The sequence below is a fragment of the Amblyomma mixtum genome, chromosome 6 (assembly GCF_055824585.1).
Source record: "Amblyomma mixtum isolate Tamu chromosome 6, ASM5582458v1, whole genome shotgun sequence".
NCBI classification, from domain to species: domain Eukaryota; kingdom Metazoa; phylum Arthropoda; class Arachnida; order Ixodida; family Ixodidae; genus Amblyomma; species Amblyomma mixtum.
Window position 1 is genome coordinate 107,497,412 of NC_143017.1, and position 20,592 is coordinate 107,518,003.

The 20,592-nt window shown below is 45.5% G+C and overlaps 1 protein-coding gene across 6 annotated transcripts in view; it reads right to left on the minus strand.

Moving 5' to 3' along the window:
* Window positions 1-3,682: 3,682 nt before the first annotated feature.
* Window positions 3,683-20,592, minus strand: part of YL-1 (Vacuolar protein sorting-associated protein YL-1) — a 102,846-nt gene continuing 85,936 nt past the window's right edge. The window contains exons 1-5 of one of the 6 annotated variants that reach the window (XM_089548695.1): window positions 16,973-17,060; window positions 13,472-13,620; window positions 10,097-10,300; window positions 8,696-8,889; window positions 3,683-4,442 (exon numbers count right to left, since the gene is read on the minus strand). In XM_089548695.1, the coding sequence (XP_089404821.1) occupies window positions 3,899-4,442; window positions 8,696-8,889; window positions 10,097-10,300; window positions 13,472-13,620; window positions 16,973-17,009 (1,128 nt within the window). In that variant the 5' untranslated portion in view covers window positions 17,010-17,060 and the 3' untranslated portion in view covers window positions 3,683-3,898. Of the gene's footprint in view, window positions 4,443-8,695; window positions 8,893-10,096; window positions 10,301-13,471; window positions 13,621-14,175; window positions 14,355-16,972; window positions 17,061-20,592 lie in introns of those variants that run through there. The other 5 variants (XM_089548694.1, XM_089548697.1, XM_089548696.1 and 2 more) reach the window with 5 other exon arrangements.

Consider the following 20,592-nt stretch of genomic DNA (forward strand, 5'->3'; position numbering starts at 1 on the left):
GCTTGGGGCAACGGTCGCCGAGTAGAAAGCAGGTACTCTCAGCCACCCAGGAGACATATGTGTGCCAGCTGCCTCCGCCGCTGCTTAGCCTTCGCCGTATCTTGCTTAACGACGACCCACGTTTGGTGGTAATTTCTCCCAGACCTGCGTTCTTCGATCCTGACACCGCATCTTGCTTCCCGATGACACACGTCGGGAAGTAGTCTTTCCAGGCCCATGTACTAGGACCTTAACAGTCTCTTTACCGTGCACTGACACGCACAGTACATGGGCGCTGTTGTGATTTGAGACCCAGCCAGAGGTTACAGGCGAGCCAGGCAGGCGCCATCGGGCTGCGTTGACCAAAGGCGCTGGTTTTCGGAGAAGACGCAAGAAACGCTGGTGTGGGGGCGCCTCTGGAGACTGCGTCGCCGTGAACAAAAGCAGCTAATCCCCTTTGCCGAAGATTCTGAAAGCGGCGCTTCTACCGAACTGCGCTCTCCCGTGGATCGGAGGAGACAGCGAGCGGCGGCTGCGGCGCCAACCCACCGCCCGCTTGACCCTGAGCAGCCCGACAAAGCGGGGGTGGATACGGCTGATTTGTCCTTCCCTCCTGAAGAATTAATCGGTGGCCGGCGTACGAACGTATCCTGATTATAGCGAGCGACGAAGGCGAAAACAAGATGCTCTGTGCACTGTCTGCCTCCGTGCCGCTATCTCTCTAGAGATCAAAGAAACAGACACCGATCGTAAGAAGGCTCAAACACATGCTCGCCGGTGCCGCTGTATGTCTGCAACAGGTCGCCTTTTAGTAGAGCTAACGATGGCGTGGTTTGAAAACGGCGGAACGACGCCCGCCCGGACGCGGCATTTCGCAGATGTGACCCAAAGCGTGGAAGCGGGGCTGCTTTTACCCTTTTGGCTGAGCGCACCACGGCCCCTGGTGTGCGGCCATCACTCACGGTTCGAGTGAGTGATTTTCCAGGGGGGTGCAGCCGCCCCCCCTTGCCCCCCCCTCCGGACGCCCATGGGCGCAGACACACGCCATGGAAGAAGAAGCAACAGTCGGACGGCGCAGAAACACCGATCCAGAAGTGGTAGCTTGGGAGTTGGCTGAAAAGCAGCGAGAGCTTTTCGCTTCGAGATATCCAGGCTTAACCTTAGCTAAGCCACAGCCAATTTTTTATTCTTCTCAGTGTTACCTCCTGTTCAGTGTCTAGTTCTTTATCCGGTGGCGCGTATTTCCTCCTGCCTAGACTATGTAAGATTTTTGAATACGTGGTCAGCGTGTCTTAGTAGTAGTGCTCGTCCGTGTGTCGTGGTGCCCGGGTAGGAGTGGTCGGGCTGCGGCGTGTGCGCCTTCGTTGCCCTCTGCAGACTGATGTGTTGGTGTCCATACGAGCTTTGCTGGCCTTTCAGCTTCCTTGATGTGCTTCATAATCCTAATGCCCTAGCCTGCCCCTGATGTAGTTCCTGCACGCTTCTTGTGAATCCACTAATTGCCTCATAAGCCAGGCGACAAAGCTGCATGTGCTGCGGTGTGCATGACTGGAAGTAGGTACTCTGCAAAAAAAATTCATTCTGTGCTGTCATCCGCTCTGCACAATTATGTCTCGTGGTGTTGTGGTTCGAGGAAATAGGCAGGCTATGCGCAAGCTTGGTCGAATATTCCCTGGAGTTGTCCCGAGTGCCCAGTCCTGGCTGGAGTGTAGTTTGGGCATTTCCAATTGGTGTTCGGTCGTGGCGTGTTATGCACTAAGAGAGGTAAAGCCAAAACAGTTCTCTCTCCAAAATAAGTACAAGACGATCGCAAGTTTTAGTGCGGCATGTTCAGCTTGGTGTACTGGAAAATTACACTTTCTTGAAAGCGCACTTTCAGGTAGAGATTGGGTTTAACCCGTTTTTTTTAGAAATCCGCTATCGGCACAAGGCTTCGGTGCCGCTGAGCATTCCCTTGGCTTTCCATTCACACGGTTTCATACCCCCAGCGAGTAGTTGAAACTATGTGCTTGTCAGGTGCTGTTCGCATTTCGTGCGGCGAAGCCTCCCGACATGCGAAGGCACCGCTTGTGAGAGGTGTGATACAGTAGCGATGAAGCTCCATCGCGTTCAGTGCAGAGGAGACTCTTACAAATGACTATGAACCAGTCCTGCTTCGACGATCCAGACAGTACGCATGCAATGAAGCATATGGGCACGTGAAAAATAGTAAATGCAATGCCATTTTTATCTCTAAAGCAGGAATCCATTACCAATTTTTTTACCAAATAAATTTACCATGATGCAAGCAGTTCTTGACAGTTTTTTCGGGGTCATATGATAACTCGAGCTTTCAGATAATTGGACCCTTTTTCTGGTCCCTTGAAGATTGAATTAACGAGCTTTTACTGTATAATGATCTATTGGGTCAGCAGATGAATGCGCGAGTTTTCGGCTACACAGAACGTCGCTGTGTTACTCTAAGAAAGTGCCCCACACTGCCACTGTTGTAAATATGCGAGAAGCGTTCTGGCTATGGCATGCTGTGCCCATGAGCTGAGTCACAATTAGGTTTGGTTTGGTTTATGGGGTTTAACGTCCCAAAGCGACTCAGGCTATGAGACACGCCGTAGTGAAGGGCTCCGGAAATTTCGACCACCTGGGGTTCTTTAACGTGCACTGACATCGCACAGTACACGGGCCTTTAGAATTTCTCCTCCAAAGAAATTCCAGCCGCCGCGGCCGGGATCGAACCCGCGTCTTTTGGGTCAGCAGCTGAGCACCATAGCCACTGAGCCACCGCGGCGAGAGGTGGGGCGCCGTCACGGAAGGCGCAAACTGAGGCTGAGGAGGAATGAATTCCGAGAAACAGCAACAAAATAACCTAATTTCTCCACCTTCGTTGCACATCGATATTTTTTACTCCTGGTAAGATGCCGTACGAATGATTACAGAGGGCAATAAATGGGTTGAGGCACAAAAATTCATTGTGTGCTTTCTTTTTAGAACGTTCTGAAGACGTTAGTAAACACAGACAACGACACAGAGTTCACTCTCATCCAGTAAATAACTTACATTTGAACTGCTCCACAGTAGTTTCAGTTTCAAAGGCCAAATTGTGCTTATGTCAAAAGTAGAGTTGGACTGGTTTGGTTTATGGAGGTTTAACGCCCCAAAGCAACTGAGGCTATGAGCGACGTCGTAGTGAAGGGCTCCAGAAATTTCGAGCACGTTAAGGTTCTTCAACTTGCACTGACGTCACAAAGTACATGGGCCTCTAACATTTCACCTTCATCGAAATGCGACCACCGCAGCCGGGATCGAACCCGCATCTTTCGGGCCAGCAGCCGAGCGCCATAAGCACCGAGACACCGCAGCGGCTGGGTAGGGTTGAACTAATGCGAAGCACACAAGGACTGCAATATAAAAGCTGCTTCCTCTCTTGGTTACATTCAGGCTGCAGGGGCAGACTAGTACAGGAGTTGGAGTCAACTGAAGTGATAAAGCAGCAATTATATTGCAGATTTTAAATGCCTCACATAATCTCAAGCCTGATTGTGAGTCACAGCCACTGTGCAGCAGTTAAACTACAGAGAGGAGGAAATTCAGTTATAAGCTATCTACCAGGTGTATATGTACCGAGCACACCACTGCAAACAGAGCGCACACAACAAAAGCTTTCTGTCTCAAGGCCTTTTATGGAGTTCATGAAAAAAAAAAAGAATTTGTGGCAGAAGAACATATATTTATTGTTCACAGATGTCTTGAGGTGCTTACCTAAACATGGTCTCCTAATCCCGACATATATACACTGCGTGGAGATGATGAGTCAAGCAAAGCTTAAAAAAAAAATTAAAGGCTGATTCCAGTCTCTATCCAAACATGTTTGGACTTTCATGTTTACAAACCCACATTCACAGCACCTCTGCCAGTATTGTATTCACGATGCAGCGGCTTTGTTGGCATTAGCAAGTGCTCTCTGAGCTCGATTGCGCCTCCGCCACTCCACCCAAGCGGCCACTTCTGGTTGCCGAGTGTCCCCTTTCTGTTCCAGCTGTGCATAGTAAGCCTCCCGAAGGACTCTGAAAGCTTGCAGATTGGCATAAGGAATCAGGGTCACAGGATCAAAATAGCGGGCTGGCAGACGTGTGATGGGGCATACGCTGCGGTTTGCTGGCTTGGGCCGGCCACCAGGAAAATATTCCTTGAGAGTGGAATCATCCGGAAAGGTGATGAAGTTGCGGGAGCAGCGTGCTGTGGGCGTGGCAGGGCCCTCAGCATCAACTTCTTCGATCAATGGCATGGAGATGGAATGGTAGCGGATCATGGGACCTCGATGCACATTCTTAACTATCTTGGCTTTCTTCTTCTCCAACTCAAGCTTTTGGTAGGATTCCAAAGAACGCAAGTTCTCCTGCTCGGTTATCTTTGCCTCTTCAAGCAGCTCCTCCTGAGTTGGATGCCACGAGTGTTCTGCTCCGGACCTAAATTTCAAGAAACAAACCACATGCCCTTGTCAACTGTTGCTCCAGCAGGCAGTGTCACAAAACTGCATTATCTGAGATACTTATATAGTTTTACCAATAACAGAATGTGATGCAATGTCTTGCTTGAATTCACAAACAAACAGGAACTGCACAGAAAACTTCTCCAAGACCCCAAGCATACATAAGATAAAGCCACAAGAGCCTCTCACCAGCATAAGAGTAGAAGTAGCTTATAATCTTTTTTTTTATGCAGTTTTAGAAAGCACTAATATCCAAACCAACCAAAACCAATTTAATCTAGAAAAAATCTAACTACAAATCTCACACCAAGGAATTTCCCTGCCCACAATCCGTGCTCGGAGAGGTTCTTTTATGATTATACCCAGAAAATTCTCCTACAGGAGCTCTAGTTCAAGCTCAAAAGTTGCTTATAAACTTTGCAGACGACATGAAGGTTATGTTATCGCTGCATCAAACTAAAGGCCATTACTGCTGCTTCTACCCAAAAAAAAAAACATTCAAATTAACCTGTTCACTGTGAAACTAAGAGATGCAATATGTTCCAGACAGTGTAACGTATTATGAGCATTAGTTCAAACTGTGCTGATATAGCCCATGTCTTGAACAATCTCGAAGAGCTGTGAACCTTGGCAAAATGACTACATCAGGCCTTCAGTCAGATAATTTCTGCATGAAATTTGGCAGCCAGGCAGGTCAAGTGAAAATCAGTTTTTTCTTCTGGCCTTTGATAAGAGAATGATACTAATATTTTATGTATCAAACTGATGCTGTTACTACAGCTGGCAATTACAGCTCCTCTTGCTTGTTTTGTACGCGAGAAGCATAGTGAATGGAAAAAAATAAAGCCGCCCCACACGAGAAAAAAAAGAAACGCATATATAGTAGTTAATTTTGAGGTTTAAAGTCCAAAACTGGCACATGGGCTATGAGGGACACCAGAGTGGAGGGCTCCAGATTATTTTGGCCACGTGGGTTTCTTGAACATGCGCTGGCATCGCAGAGCGTGCAAACTTCTGAAGCATTCATCAGGCTGAAGAATGATAATGACGTTAAGAGCACACCAAAATTTACACATATAAAGGAAACATCCTTCAAGGACAAACCTGTTCAAGCTAGGATTCTTTGCTACACACTATTTCTCTTGGAAAACTTAGAAATCTGAAAAAATTTGACACTTAAGCTTAATTTCTGTCATATATGTTCAGAAGTCCGTTTAGTTTCGAAAGGCACTAAACAACAAAATGCAGCCAAGGATTCTAATCCGTACTGTGCACAGCAAAGTAAAAAAGTTTAGTTTAGTTTAGTTTTATGGGGTTTAAGGTTGACGCCGTAGTGGAGGGCTCCGGAAATTTCGACCACCCGGGGTTAAAAAACATAGTTGCCTAATCTCTAGGTGGGGCAAGCTGCTAATAGCATCACAGGAGAGAGACTCCACAGAGAATTTTCTACAGAAAAAGTAAGTGACATTTTCAACCTCTCAAGCCCTCATTCTCTTTTTCATTTTTGCATGCTGCTAAAGACCCAAGTTAAATGCATCTAAAATGCACCTGTCCAATTCAGTTCCACCTCCTACTATGCTTCTCTTATTTTGGTATTTCTTCTGTCACATTTACAGACCACCAGTTAGCTGTTGTGAACATCATACTTGCAGCCCAAGCCCAGTTCTTCCTTTGAATTTCAAACAGAATATTATGGAATGAGCTAATTTCATCATTCACGCTGCTTTGTTAGACAAAATAATTAAGGGTGTCCTTAGCATTTTTCAACACTGAATAGAATACAAATAGTGTTGTTAAAAACCGAATCGATTATGAACAGAATATTTCCATGAATATTCACCACTTGTGAGAATATATGTACAGATAAGTAATAGTGTGAAACAGTGAAGCGCTTGCACCAGCGCTTTGGTACAGCGCTATAACCTGAGGGACTATAGCTATAACCCTTGCCTTGAATTGCACCGAAAGATAACCTCATCAGCCGCCGCGGTGGCTCAGCAGTTATGGTGCTCGGCTGCTGACCCAAAAGACGCGGGTTCGATCCCGGCCGCGGCGGCTAGAATTTCTTTGGAAGAGAAATTCTAGAGGCCCGTGTACTGTGCGATGTCAGTGCACGTTAAAGAACCCCAGGTGGTCGAAATTTCCGGAGCCCTCCACTACGGCGTCTCTCATAGCCTTAGTCGCTTTGGGACGTTAAACCCGATAAACTAAACTAAACTAGATAACCTCATCAAAAATTCTACTATTCACCCCTGAGCACTTGCGTCATCACCCCAGCCCACTGTCACTCACACCGCATTAACCACCCGCAAGCCGTGCATCTACCTCGAGCATCCACCTCGGCCCATCTCAAGTCATTCTTTGGCCAGACTGCCAGAAAGTGGAACAACTTGCCAATGGAAACTGTACTACATAACGCCCCTGACCGCTTAAGGGTATCAATCAAAGAACTAATTACTTAATACATATGTCAGCCCACTCCTCATGGCCCCTTGCGGGCCATTGAGGTATAAATAAATAAAAAAAAATGCTGTCAAAAATTCCATAAACCGTCTCCACTAGGGGATATGCAACACAAAGTCAGTATATTAACCCCATGGTGGCCATGTTACATGTATTGGAAAACTGCCTTTTGCTGCTGATGACAGCCAGTAATCTAGCATCACATCTCAGTGGATGAGAGCAGCGAGCACTATACGTCTGAGCCAGGGCTTCCGAGACGGGCATCGAAGCAAGGTTTGTTGAACCTGCTTGAACACTCCCGCATTGCTAATCTTGGAGTCCATGAGTGAGCATTATGAACACCGCGACTTGAATGAACCGAGCTGCAACGCTGGACCTGGCGTCCCATGCAAACCGATTGCAGCAGCATGCTGTGTAGTGTCAGAGTGGGCCCTATTTTTAAAAATTTGTCGAAGAAAATAACAGCATGCCTTATTTGAGCTTTGTGCAAAATATTACCTGAGATATAACCTGGATCCTCCGGCTCAGTAACTGAGCACTCTAACCACTGAGCCACCACGGCGGGTAATTTTACAATACACAATTATTCGAAAACTTGAGAATGGATTTGATTCGTTTCAAATAATCTTGAACAAGCACTATTAGATTCTTCAACAAAGCGAATATCAGCAAATATATCTGCTTTCAAAAATTTTGAATATTCTCGTACCCCATAGCAGTGCAGTAAAGCATCATTAATTCGACGTCAATGGGACCATGAAAAATATCCAAATTAAGCGGGCCTTCAAATCGATCGAGCAAAGTAAAAAAAAGTGGGCCCTAGGCGAAAAAAGAAAAGCAGGAATGTGCTACATTCACAGGACGATCTTTGCAATTTCTTAAAGGTAATCATAGGTGCTAATCACCCAACTTGCTAACTATGGCATACAACACAAAAAAACTTTCACAGATCACCTGCTGTGGGTGTTAGTGCTGTAAGACACGCACTGATGTTGTTAGGGTTTGGGGTGTTCTGATGCTACTGCTTTCACTGGACGCTGCACTGAAGTGGCAAGACCATGCGACACTGAAACTGCTGTGTTGCTGTGAGGCATGTCTTCTCTGCAAGCACGCATTTCAGCAGGTCGCAAGCTGCATCACTGACCGGTCATGCTGGGAGTACTGGGGCTGCGGCACCTCACCTTGCAACCATTGGTCAACATCACTGCGTGACATTGCCTAGTGGCTCTGATGGGCCGTCACTTCATCGCGTTTGTGGTGAAATCTGGACTGAGCATTCCCACATAGCATCCCAGATCTTTTAATTAACCAGATGGGTGTACACACACCACCACTTCAAAGTATCCAGTAAATTTGACATTCGAAATTTATCAAGGTTTTACTGTATAGGTAGTTAAGCTAATTGTCATTCCAACAGTAGCAGCAGTAATATCTGTGGTTCGATAGCTCTGCACACTAACCTCAGTCCGTTTTTGAACTGCTCCATTAGTCTGCAAATTTTGGCCTATTACGGCGAACAGTATATTGGTGAAGTGAAACCGAGTTTTTGATGGCAGCCCATCTGGTCAGGGATCGATATGTTTGGTTCCCCGTGTGGGAGTCGAAATGTCAGGCATTTACTCTTCTACAGTGGTCGGCGTCTCTCACCTTTCACCTTCAGTATTATGGTCACATGTTTTTATCCTGAGGGATATCACCAAGCTTCGGTTTACGACAAATGCACCCCAACCCATGTAATCGTGTGAAACAAGATCAATGGGCACCAACTTTCGCGGGTGGCGTCGTTTGCGCTGCTCCTCATGAGCCTGACGCCTCCGTTCAGTCTCTTGGCTTTTGGCCTGTGTGGACCTCCGCACAGACTTGCGCTCGATCGACAGAGGCGCACTCAGCCCCGAGCTGCCTTCCTTCTCAGTAGGGCTTCGACTGCGCCGCCTCTTTGCTGGCTTCTCTGTCTTCTGCTGCTGCTGTCAATGAAAAGGAGGACTATTACTTTTTCACCTCAGTTTTCCCGCAACGACATAATTTTACAAACACAAAACTCTTGGTTTGCTTAAAGTGATATTGTAAAGGCCGACCCACATGGAGCGAACAGACGCTGCAAATTTCATGCGGCGCGGCGGAACGCCGACGCGCTGTCGCCGTGCAGCACCACATACGGTGAAAAACAGGTGACCGCTGCCAGACCACAGCCGTCTCGATTTCAGTGTTGCTAACAACGGCATGGCCTTAATCTCAGCTGCAACAAAAAAAAAAAGATTTTTAAACTTACTTTAAAGCCACTGTTTATTAGAAGGTGGCAGAGGAAACAAATTATTATTTAGATTTGTTTCAATTTCATCAATTTTTTCCTTTATTTATCAGACTGTAGGCGCGTTCACACTTGTCCAAAAATCCGGCGAGCAAAGCGGATTCGCTCGACGCAAAAACTAGCACTGTTCTCATCTGTCGACACCTGGGCGAGGAGAGCCGCCGCACCGCTGCTGTTTCTCGCTTTTCTACACCACGTTGACGCTTGCGGCGTACACAGATACACTGAAAAAAGAACATAAATTCACGCTGTCTACGTACCATAAGTGTATGAATGCTTACGTACGCTAAACGCAGGCTCACTCCCACCTTTAGTTCAACATATGCTAGCAGAGACACAAAAATAAACTCAGCTTATAGCGGCGCCATCTGGTTCTTAGGACAGGAACCATTACTGTAAACAAACCAACTCTTCTCTTAAGCCTAGAAGTGGGAGAATTGTCACCCTAAATAAAAAAATAAAGCAAATTTATCACTTATACGTTTTCTTATAGGCAAGGTGAGACAAAGCGAGAGACTGGTGCTCCATTTACGGCCAATGAACGCACTGAAAACGGCAGCAACAACGAGAATTCAGTCCGAAGCGAGGGGTCCGGCTTCGAAGGGCGCCGCCATGTTTGTCGCCGCGCGGCGGAAATCGGTCTGGACCGATCCAACGGGCGGAAGCTAGATGCGGGAGCAGAGCGCCCTGAGTGGTCCGCGCTGACAGCTCGCATTCGCCGCTTCCGGTGAGCGGCTAACCGCCAGGCGAACGTATCTAGCACTGCTTGGTCGGCGGCGAATGGCCGGTGGCGGCCAAGCGGCCGTTCGCAGGTTTTTCGCGAGAAAATCGCTCCATGTGGGTCGGGCTTCACAGCTTACCTTTTTTTCTGCAGTCCGCTTACGCTTCTTCTCCGAGACTGGCTCAACATACGCCTTCGTAACAACCCGTCGTTGACGCTTTCCACCCTCTTCCTCGTCATCATGATCAGACACCGGCTCATCCCGCTCATCGATGTCAAAGTCCGAGTCTACCACATCACTTTCATCGTTCTCAGTCTCATATGCTTTGTCGTCTTCTTCATCCTGAAAGGAACAACAATCTTGTGGTATGGCCAAGGTTTCGCTCAGAGACGTTTTATCAGAAAACATGATGATGTGTAATAGGCCAAACATACAAAGTTGGCTGACATGTATGGTTGGTTGGTTTACGGGATTTAACATCCCAAAGCGACTAAGGCTATGAGAGACGCCGTAGTGGAGGACTCCGGAAATTTAGACTACCTGGGGTTCTTTAATGTACACTGACATCGCACAGTACACGGGCCTCTACAATAGCAACAACGCAGATGTGAAAACGAAACCATGAAGAAGAAAAAAACTCATTAAAGTATACATGCTCATAATATTCGAGACAAGTGTGCTGCAACTATGTCTTCACATTAGAACCCCAAAGGTCACTTTCACTCTAACTATTATGACACATCGTAAAAAGCCAGGAAAAAGTAACAGCACACCCACTTCTACACTACTGAAAAGCAAAGCATCTCACAAAGTTTTTACATAGGATTTTGCGTGCACTGTTCTTGAAACACCCCAGCTAAAAGTATGCACCCAATATGAGAATGCAAGAGCAACCAGACATGGCATGAAGAAGCCCCTCAAAAGGTTTCCAAGCAACCGAAACCAAGCTGTTGTGAAGATTGATTCCAACACCAAAAGGCTTTGCATTCCACTGAAAGCAGGTGCTCAATTTCCTTTTGGAGTTCATTTAACAGGCAAAGCTGCAGGGACAATTTTAAATGCTTGTCCGAACATTTTTCTTTTATGCTGAAATTGCTGATCCCTATCGTCACAACAGCCTCCTTATTGCGGTGATGCACACCAAAATTTGAGGTAGTGTTCAGTTCTGCTAAAAACCTGCTTACTACTACAGCTTGAACAAGTGCAAAACTAGTCACGTTGATCATGCGGAATGCCACAAGTCAGCCTAGAGAAAAAAAAAATGTGTTCACCAGCCTGAGGTCTTTGATCTTTACAAGAGTTGCAAAATTCTCAAATCCTCAAAAAATGTTTCATGAATTGCTTAGCCTAAACTTCAGATATCTGCAGACTGCAAAATCATCAATAAGTGGACAAAAGGCTGCAAAATAAGTGCTGTCTGTTGTTCACAGAAGGCACATATATATTGCTAGCTACTGAGGATTGGTCACAAGGTTGAATGTAGAGAGATTCTTAGGCAACAATTTAGAAATCAAATACCTTTCCATTGTAGCTACTTATGCGCTGCAGCATTAATATTGCTATGCAGTACAAGGCGAGGAAGATGCAAGGACGACCAAAGCACAGCACACAGGGTAGAACAAAACACTTCCTTCACAGCATTGTCATAAGCATTATCCATTGTATAGCCCACCACCAAAAAAACAGTCTTGGTGTAGATTAGGGCAATGCAGAGCACGGCAAGAGGTAGGGCTTGAGGTCAAATGTTGGGGGGTGCTAGGCGGTGGTCAGCATATGTTTAGTGGAGCAGGAACGGAGAATGTTGTCAAGAACTTTGAAGAGAAAGCCGCGGCTGTGTGCGGTTCCCTGACCATCCTTCCGTATTATCCATTGCAATACCTTAAACGCAAGAGTAAGCCATTTGGCAGATATGGTGCTATCAACCCAACATCATATGCCAGCCCGTTAGATGCCTGCAATGCGAGAGCTTGCGCTCAATTTCAACCGTCTGAACTGCTCAGCAAGAGTTCTTAGCTCTGATGAAATGTTACATTATGATCAGGCACCAAAACCAGGTAATTCCACTTGTTTTTAGCTCACACACAGTGTCCAATGACAGGAATCAGCACTAGTCACAAGGCATCTGACAGCCCCTTCTAATGCTCAGTGTAAAAGCGAGTCCTTGCCCTAAGTTGGCAACACACTCATTTTTTTTTTTTTTTAACATTGCTGATCCCAGACTAAAACTAAACACAGTAGGCAAGCTGCTTGCAGTGATGAGGGCAACATTCCCATTTGGTTGAAATTACTACTGGCACCTGCTGGAAAGATAAAGAACACCCCACATCCACTACTGGTTCTTTCTTTTCACCACTCCCATCGGGCGTATTAACTCCACTGTTGGACAAAGGAGTCTCTCACTGACCTGCATCAACCTTGTCCTGTGCCAGATGCGGCACAGCAGATTTCGTCATCTTACCGCTCCACACGACTTCCTAACACTCTTGGGTAAATGTCACTTCCACTAACACCTACTCTGCCGGTAACAGACTACCGGTAATGTGTTCTGTGCATTACACGTCCTTTTGAAGTCTGTTCCATCCTCTTCACTTCCACTAGATCATTAATTCATGCTTGCTTTCATACCCATGGTGTTACCATAGTCATCATGGCAGATAATTCTACTGTGAGACAAAGGCTTCTTCCTCTATCTCCAATTAGCCATGCCCTGTGCCAGCGATGACCATCCTATATCAACAAATGGCCTAATCTCATCCCACCATTTGGTTCTTTTCCACTGTCAGCTCCATTTCCCTTCTCTTGGTACTGACTCTGCAACTCTAACGGAACACAAATTTGATCATTACATGCCCTGCCAATTTCCTTGTCGTATATCAGCACAGGGTGTCAAAAACTTGCAATTGTTCTCTGAGCTACATGTCGGGAGCGACTACCCAAACAGGGTCAACAGGTGGAGTCAACAGATCTTGGGTTCAGGCTGCATCAAGAAGACAGTCAAGCAAGGACACTGTTTAGCCCAAACTCCTTCGCAAGAAGCTCAGCCCCAGACGTAGGCAACAATAACTTGATAACAACGATATGCTTCCAGAAACAACACAACATAATTTAAAGAAAAACATTATCTATACCTTTCAGTGTCTAACACTGTGATCAGAGATAAACTGTGTATCTGAACAAAGGGTCTTAGGCCAACGCAGCCGACGAGTAATCGTTAATTCTTTGCTCCTAAAATAATAATGGCTCTATTTTTTCACTAAAGATAATGCCCCTAGGAAACACTTAAGCACACTAAGGTAGTGCTTAACGTAACAATGCCGAGGAGTGAAACTAATTTGCTGGCAAAATTCAGCAGCCAGTTGAAATTTTAAGCCATGAATCCTTTGTTCATGGTCTCGAAAGATCAATGGTGACAGAAGAGGACAAAAATTTCGGTTACAAGCAGTTAGCAAAAGGAAACATGGTCTGTGTACTACCACACATGACGTAAGGTCTCAGCAGCCACTTAGACCTTACATCGAAGCCTCCGTAGGTCGTCTTGTAAAAGTCATCGGCATCATCCTCCTCATTAAGCAGCTGGGCCAACTTGTTGCCAGCATTGGCACGACGCTCTCTTGTGGCCGCCATGGTGCCCGCAACAAAATCCAGCCACTTTGCGCACTTGTCTGAGGCGAAAAAAAAAAAAAGGTCTATTAGAGCGACAAGAGGTGGGCCAACATAATAGGGCCATTTTTTTTTTACCTACACTGGCTACACTGGTGTAGCAAGTGTATCAAGAAATTATGATACACGGCAAAAAAAATGGCCCTAATATATCGTGCAGGCGACGCTTTCAACTAGCGTTCACACAGCTTTGATTTCAAACTGGTCTTTTAAACGCGTTTAGCATTAAAGAAATTCTATAAGTCACACTGAGCCCAGAAGCCTTAACGTTAAGTCAACCGTTGGGAGCCGTTCCCCAGAACCTTCGCTTTTATGCAAGCATTAGGTCAGAACGAATGCAAGTCAAATCAACAATGAAGGAGCTTGCTAAGAGCAAAAACAAAAGGCAGAACGAATGCAAGTCAAATCAACAAAGAAGGAGCTTGTTAAGGACAAAAACAAAAGGCATCTTATTGTCTACAAAACACGCAGCGTCAATTTTAACTAAGGAGACAGTCATCATTTGAAATCGGCGCACTAACAGAAAGTGCAATGACAACACGTCCGTATTAGGCTACCTGGAGCAATGGTACCTCACTTCATGAGCGCTTAGACTTCACCAGGTACCCGCTCGTGCCGTCACTCAAGTCCGATGAGAATAAATCAAAAGAACGTTATGCAAGGGACAAAACCGAACGCTGAAGCTCAAACTTCTTTCTCTAAATGCTACTTGCGCTCAGAACGGCTAAAGTTGCGGCTGGCTTCAGCTTGTATTGGCCCCCTATATTGACTCGCCTTGGCTCGCCTTGGCTTTCTCAGACAATCATAGATAGACTCGGGCAACGGTAATCTGATAATGAGGGTGCTTCCTCCTAAAATTTCGTCGAGGAAACAGCGAGAGAGCAGCAGCACACGCCACGAGCGCTTTGAACTCCGTGTCATCAACTGGCTCAACAATCCACACTACTGCTGGAGACCTTTTATCAAGCGTGCTAATTGTCATTCATCGCAAATAGATAACAAAATAGCTGTGTAAGACCCCAGCTAAACATCAGACTTATCTTAAAGAACAATAAAGAGAGCCCCTCATCGCACTCTTTTTGATTTCGCTTAAAGAAGTTATCAACGTAGTGGCATGTCGCAAACGAGAGGACCCGACGCGGTTCCATGGCTAGGGCGCTCGGCTACTTCGCCGGAGTACCCGGGTTTAAACCAAGGAGGATATTGATTCAGACTCGGCCACGGCGGTCGCGTTTCGATGGCGGCGAAACGCAAAGGCGCACGTGAGCTATGCGATGTCATTGCGCGAATCCCCAGGTGGTCGAAATTATTCTGGAGCCCTCCATTACGGCATCTCTTTCTCTCTTTCTTCTTTCACTTCCACCTTCCTCCCTTCCATTACGACGCGCTTCGATATATTCACCGCATTTTCCTTCTTTCCTCCATGGTTCACCGAAATCTGTGCCATTTCCTTTTCTCAAGAACCAAACCAAAACAGGGCACCTAGCTTCGGTAATGGTATGCCGCTTCCTCACAAGCGAGACCAAAAAAATATATATATATTGGAAAACACAGGTTCGGCATAAGTATTCAGAAATTCAACTCTAAACCTAGAGTATACGTCAAAATAAAAATAAAAATAAATGAATTAACGAATATTTTAAGCATAACTTCACTCTAACAGAAGAATACAGAGATCAACACAGGGCTTGGTCACGCATAGAAAGCAAAAATTTCATCCGGTAATTCATTAAAGATTTCAGGTACATAAGCACAGCGCCTTGCTTTCCCGTGTCTAGTTACACTTCGTGGTACATAATAACGAAATGTTTACCTTAACTTCCGTTTAGGAGTATTAATAATTAAAAAGTCTGAATTCCAAAAATGCAGGTAAACGCGACTGTATGCACAAAAAGAAATGACGGAAGACCTAGGAACAAGACGTCCGTGCCGGATGGTATGTGAAAATTGCACACAATGGTCTTCAACATGTTTTTAGTATGCTATCAAAACGGCAATGCCAGCGTGAAGGACATGGCGCAAATGCAGTATCTCAGAACACTACGCGAGTGCATGAATTATAGTTTTTTTCACTGACATCGGGACTTCATATTGAAGAGTAACCATGTAACCTTCCGTAGCTTAGCACACAGATATGCCAAATGGTCATGCCAAGATAAGCTGCAACAGGGAAGGGAATCATGTCATGCAAGAATACTTGTCTATCTGTAAGTAGCGTCTTTAAAGGATTTCTGAAACATATCATTTTGGTTTTGTTTATGTTCACCGAGATTCCATTCTTGGAAAACCATTTCATCACTTAATTAATGTTTTCCTGCAACACATTCACTGCCGTCTCGTAGTTTATATGCTTCGTGTGCAGAACTGTGTCGTCCGCGCACTGAAAAATCAAGCACTTACTGAGCTCAGATCACTTGTAAATATATTAAAGAGCAATGGAGATAGAATGGATCCCTGTGGTACACCCGCTTTTACAGGGAGCTTTGCACTGTGCTCCATTTGATTCTGACCACTTGTGAACGTCCGCATCAGAAATTCTTTAGAATTCGAAAACCCAGAAGGTACAGTTTTTCTAATAAAATAGCATGATTAACCGTATAATAATAATAATAATAATAATAATAATAATAATAATAATAATAATAATAATAATAATAATAATAATAATAATAATAATAATAAAGTGTTTTTTGCAAATTTTACCGATTTATTGCACTGATCTCCACTAGGTGGCTGGATGCCGCATTCCCGCTTTTCGAGACGAGCGCGAGCATAGAGCGCGAGCATGGAGGAAGGAAAAATGAGCGCGAGTGAAGCCACCGGAAGTTGGACTGCTTGTCCCGGAAGTCGGGTGTCTGCTGTGTATTTCAATGCAAAAAGTCGCGTCTTTCGCCCTTTCGTTCCCAGTTTTTTGCGTTGTTATCGTGTAATTTCTGCAGTTATATGAAAGGAACAAGCAAGCTGAACGCGAGAAATGTGAGCATTGCGTGCAGAACCCTGTAATTTCTGAGAAACAGAAGAAAACAGGCATGCAGGTCTCACCCTGCCTCGGCAAAGGGGTACGTGCATTAAACACTATGTTCTTGCCTGGTTCTTGTCTTCCGATCGTGAAGGAAAAGTAGTGGAATGACGATGAGGCTAGGCCATCTTAAGACCGAATTTTCGTGCAGCAAAGAAAAGGCACACAGCGCGAGAGGAACGACTGACAAGAAAGACGAATGCTGCAGTGCGCAAGAGAAGCGCTGTTAGAAGTTAACTGCATCAACAACCACGAATAAAAGCCCATTTAGGCTTAACTTGCTACAATACGAAACAGTACATATGACACGCTCCGTCTAAAAAGCAGTACCATACCTTTTGGAGGCGCTAATGCGAAGCAACCGAACACCATCGACACCTCACCAGATAGCCCCCGCTCCGGTTCTGTCTAAACATAATTCGGTGAAATGGTCGCTGCAAGGTCAGCTGCCTGGTGAAGGTTTCCATCTATTCTTTCTTAAATTTATCCCCCACTGATGGCATAACTTGGGCTTGAGCGCGGGAACGTGCATCACAGTAAAGAGCAGTGTTGGCGACGGGACGACACCGAGCCGAGTAGACGAGGCTCCATACTTGCTGCGTGTATAGCGACGTCCTGTCGTCTGCTAGTGTCGTCCCATGGCGGTGCAATGGGCCCTTATTTTTGAAACGTCTTTCCCGAAGACTGCGCTGGTCTCCTCGCTCAGTTGACGGCGCAACAGGTAGGCATTGTCATGTAAAAAGACGAAATGCTAAGTGGGAAAACAAAACTGGAACTGAAAAACCGTGCCGAGGTCCGATTTCATGCACTGCCAAAGGCTGACTTCCGGGACAAGGCCACTTACTTCCAGTGGCTTCACTTTCGCGCGCCTGATGCGGCATCAAGGGAGTGACACTCTCATAGAGCCAATGGGGACGTTTTTTTTGGAAGGCGATGGTGGAGACACCTGGGAGAGGCGGTAAACGCATGAATTGCTCAAAACTCCCCGAGCCAAGCCAATCCAAGCCAACAAGTCAATCCAGAAATCCAATATGGCGGCGCACGATCAGGCGGCTGGTTGCGACCGGTTGCTCGCGCGTTCCTGGTGCTGGCGGCCGCTAGCTCGATCCAAGCTTTGTAAATACTGGGGATTAACTGCTCCCGCGCTGCATTCATGCTTGATTTCCTGAGTACTTACCGAATCTGTTCCCTCGCTTTTGTATTTCGATGTATCTGTTGATGTAGCATGGTGCATGGTGGCGAGCGGCGCGACTGCTTTTAGCAGCTGCGCTCGCTCGAGAACGAAAAGCGTAAATGGTTTTGTACAAAGAACAATTTATTAAAAGAACATCAGCAGTGACAAACTGTGTTCAAAAAGTAATTTCAGGCATCAGTGGCATTGCAATGTCAGTGACAGGCATCCTAAAAATCAAAATTAAAAAAAACCATTATGTAAACTTAAAAGACATGAGCGCGCAGAGAATATATAGAGAATAAAAAAAGGTATCAAGGTAGGTACAGTATACATAATCAAATGCTACATGACTGAATATAGGTTTGTACATGACTTTGTAGGAGAGTCAGGTAAATAGCAGGCAAGTAAAACATCTGACATCTATTGAAATGCATCAGTCTGTGGCTATGAATGTACACACACAGAGAAAGGAACCGAAAAGTTTCAGCCTTTGACTCGTGCAGAAGCAATCACAGTGCATTGGGCTAGGGACAACATAATATGCTGCAGTGCTAGTGCTTAGTATAAAGACTCCAAGAAAAGCTCACTGTATGACTCGGCTAACCTTGGGCATGTTTAGCTAACTTTTGCAGATGAGTTACAGGCTGGCATGCTGTACGGCATAGCTCATCTGCCATTCCCTGTTTCGGTTACTTGTTTTTTTGTTGATGCCAAGGGTAGGAAGTTGCAACCAAGGCAGGTCGAGAGTCATGTGCAGAGAAGACTTTTTGAAAATCCACCGAACAATTGCGGCCATGGCCGGAGAGGTCATTAATTCAGTTTGCCGTTACGATACACTGGGTGGCAACCAAAAGTATGCGTGCATATAAATAGGTCGTTAGAGAAATGAAAACAACGCACAGAGTGTAAACAAACCGGCAATTCTTCTCTTTGTTACAATATATTGCATCCACCACAGTGTCAAATTAATATATTACTGAGTGGTAAATTGCAAGCGGTCCGTGTACTGTACAGTATCAACACACAAAATTAGGGACGCTGTATAGTTTAATATAATCTGCAGGCCACTGATACTGCGTCCCTCATAGCCCATGTATTACTTCAGGAAGTGAAACCTCAAACGTTACAACTTCATGAAAAAAAAACGCACATCAACTGTGAATAGCAGTGCAGCATAGTCTGAGCACGCTTCTATTCGACATGAGCACATATGTCAACCAATTTGCATCTTATGCGTACAGCCCTCTTAACTGGTACAGAGCCGAGCACCTGAGCCAGTCTGTTTTTGCTGCCTGTAGGTTCTAGCCATCAGTAAATTTTCCAGCTGCACAACCGAGTGGAAGCCATGACCAGGGGTTGCCAAGTAATATACCACAAACCCCTTGGGTATGCACAGCACCTTTGGTTTTTGTGGGCACCTGTGTCTACGTGTGCCTCGACATTATGTATGATGTGTTTCACAATTTTAATTTTGCCCAAATCATGCTGCAAGAGACTATTTTTAACATACAACCAGTTATTATAAACTGATTTTTGGCATTCCTTAAGGGGCTCTGTGACTGCGTGGTTGTCGCACAGGAAGAGAAAGAAGCTGAAACACACGGGTTTTCCGCGGCACCCTGTGTAAGCTGTTGCCATCCGGCATTATTGAGTAAATTGCAAACCACTGGTCATAGCAATGTTCAAACTAACAGGGCACACAACCCCTCCAGAAAGCAAACTTGTACTTTCTAAAGGAAGTAACGCAGCAGGAGCAAAAGCAGTCGACATAGTATATGGGCAATCGGAGCAGGACTGTGTATAAACAGGCACATAAAGACTTGTATACATTTAAAAAAGTAAAAAAGAAGTTAAAGAGAGGGCGCATGTTCAGTAAGCAGCATTAAATAACCTGGTGCTTGGCTGCTGACCCGAAAGACACGGGTTCATTCCTGGCCACGGCAGTCGAATTTTGATGGAGGCGAACTGCTAGAGGCCCGTGTAGTGTGCAATGTCAGTGCACGTTAAAGAGCACCAGGCGGTCGAAATTTACGGAGCCCTCCACTACAGCATCTCTCATAGCCTGAGTTGCTTTGGGACGTTAAACCCCAATAAACCATACCAAACCAAAAAAAAAAAACAAATATAATAATCCTAACTCAGTGCACCATTAATTTAGCCAGCTAATTTACGCTTTTTTCTAGCAGGAGCACTCTGTTTTGTTTTTGTTATTGTGTTCCTGTTTACGAATGAAAGGTGCCAATGTAGCCTTGTGTGGCAGAATAATTTGAGAAATTTCATTCTGCAGCCTAGTGAACAGAAAATGGTTTCCTGGCTTGGCATCCTTTCAACAAGGGTCCTGCACACATTGGATAAATGGGCACAGTACAAAATTTCTTTTCTGAAGGCCGAATCCAATTCCTTTATATAATTTAGGCATTCCTCAGATGTTGTGGCAATTGAGCTGAAAAGGTGCTCAGGAACACCATCCTCCTTGAGTAGTGCAAAGAACTGATGGCGCCCATGGAGAGAGCCACCGTCTGCTGCAAGGAGTGTTCCTTCACATGTGCAACCTGTAGTCCTCTGGTCAAGAAAGCTCTTCACAAGAGTGCCAGCGACATGGTATACGACATTTTCATATACTATGTCAAAGGCATCTTGTGAAAATGCCGGCACGTCAGATGAATCTGAGCCTTGCTGCCTGCTGTGGTTTGTGGTTGGAGTGCTGCTTGATGACAATAATGCAGGAACACTCCCCAAATTGGTGAGGAACGCATTTGTTGTCACTTCGCAGTTTCCTTG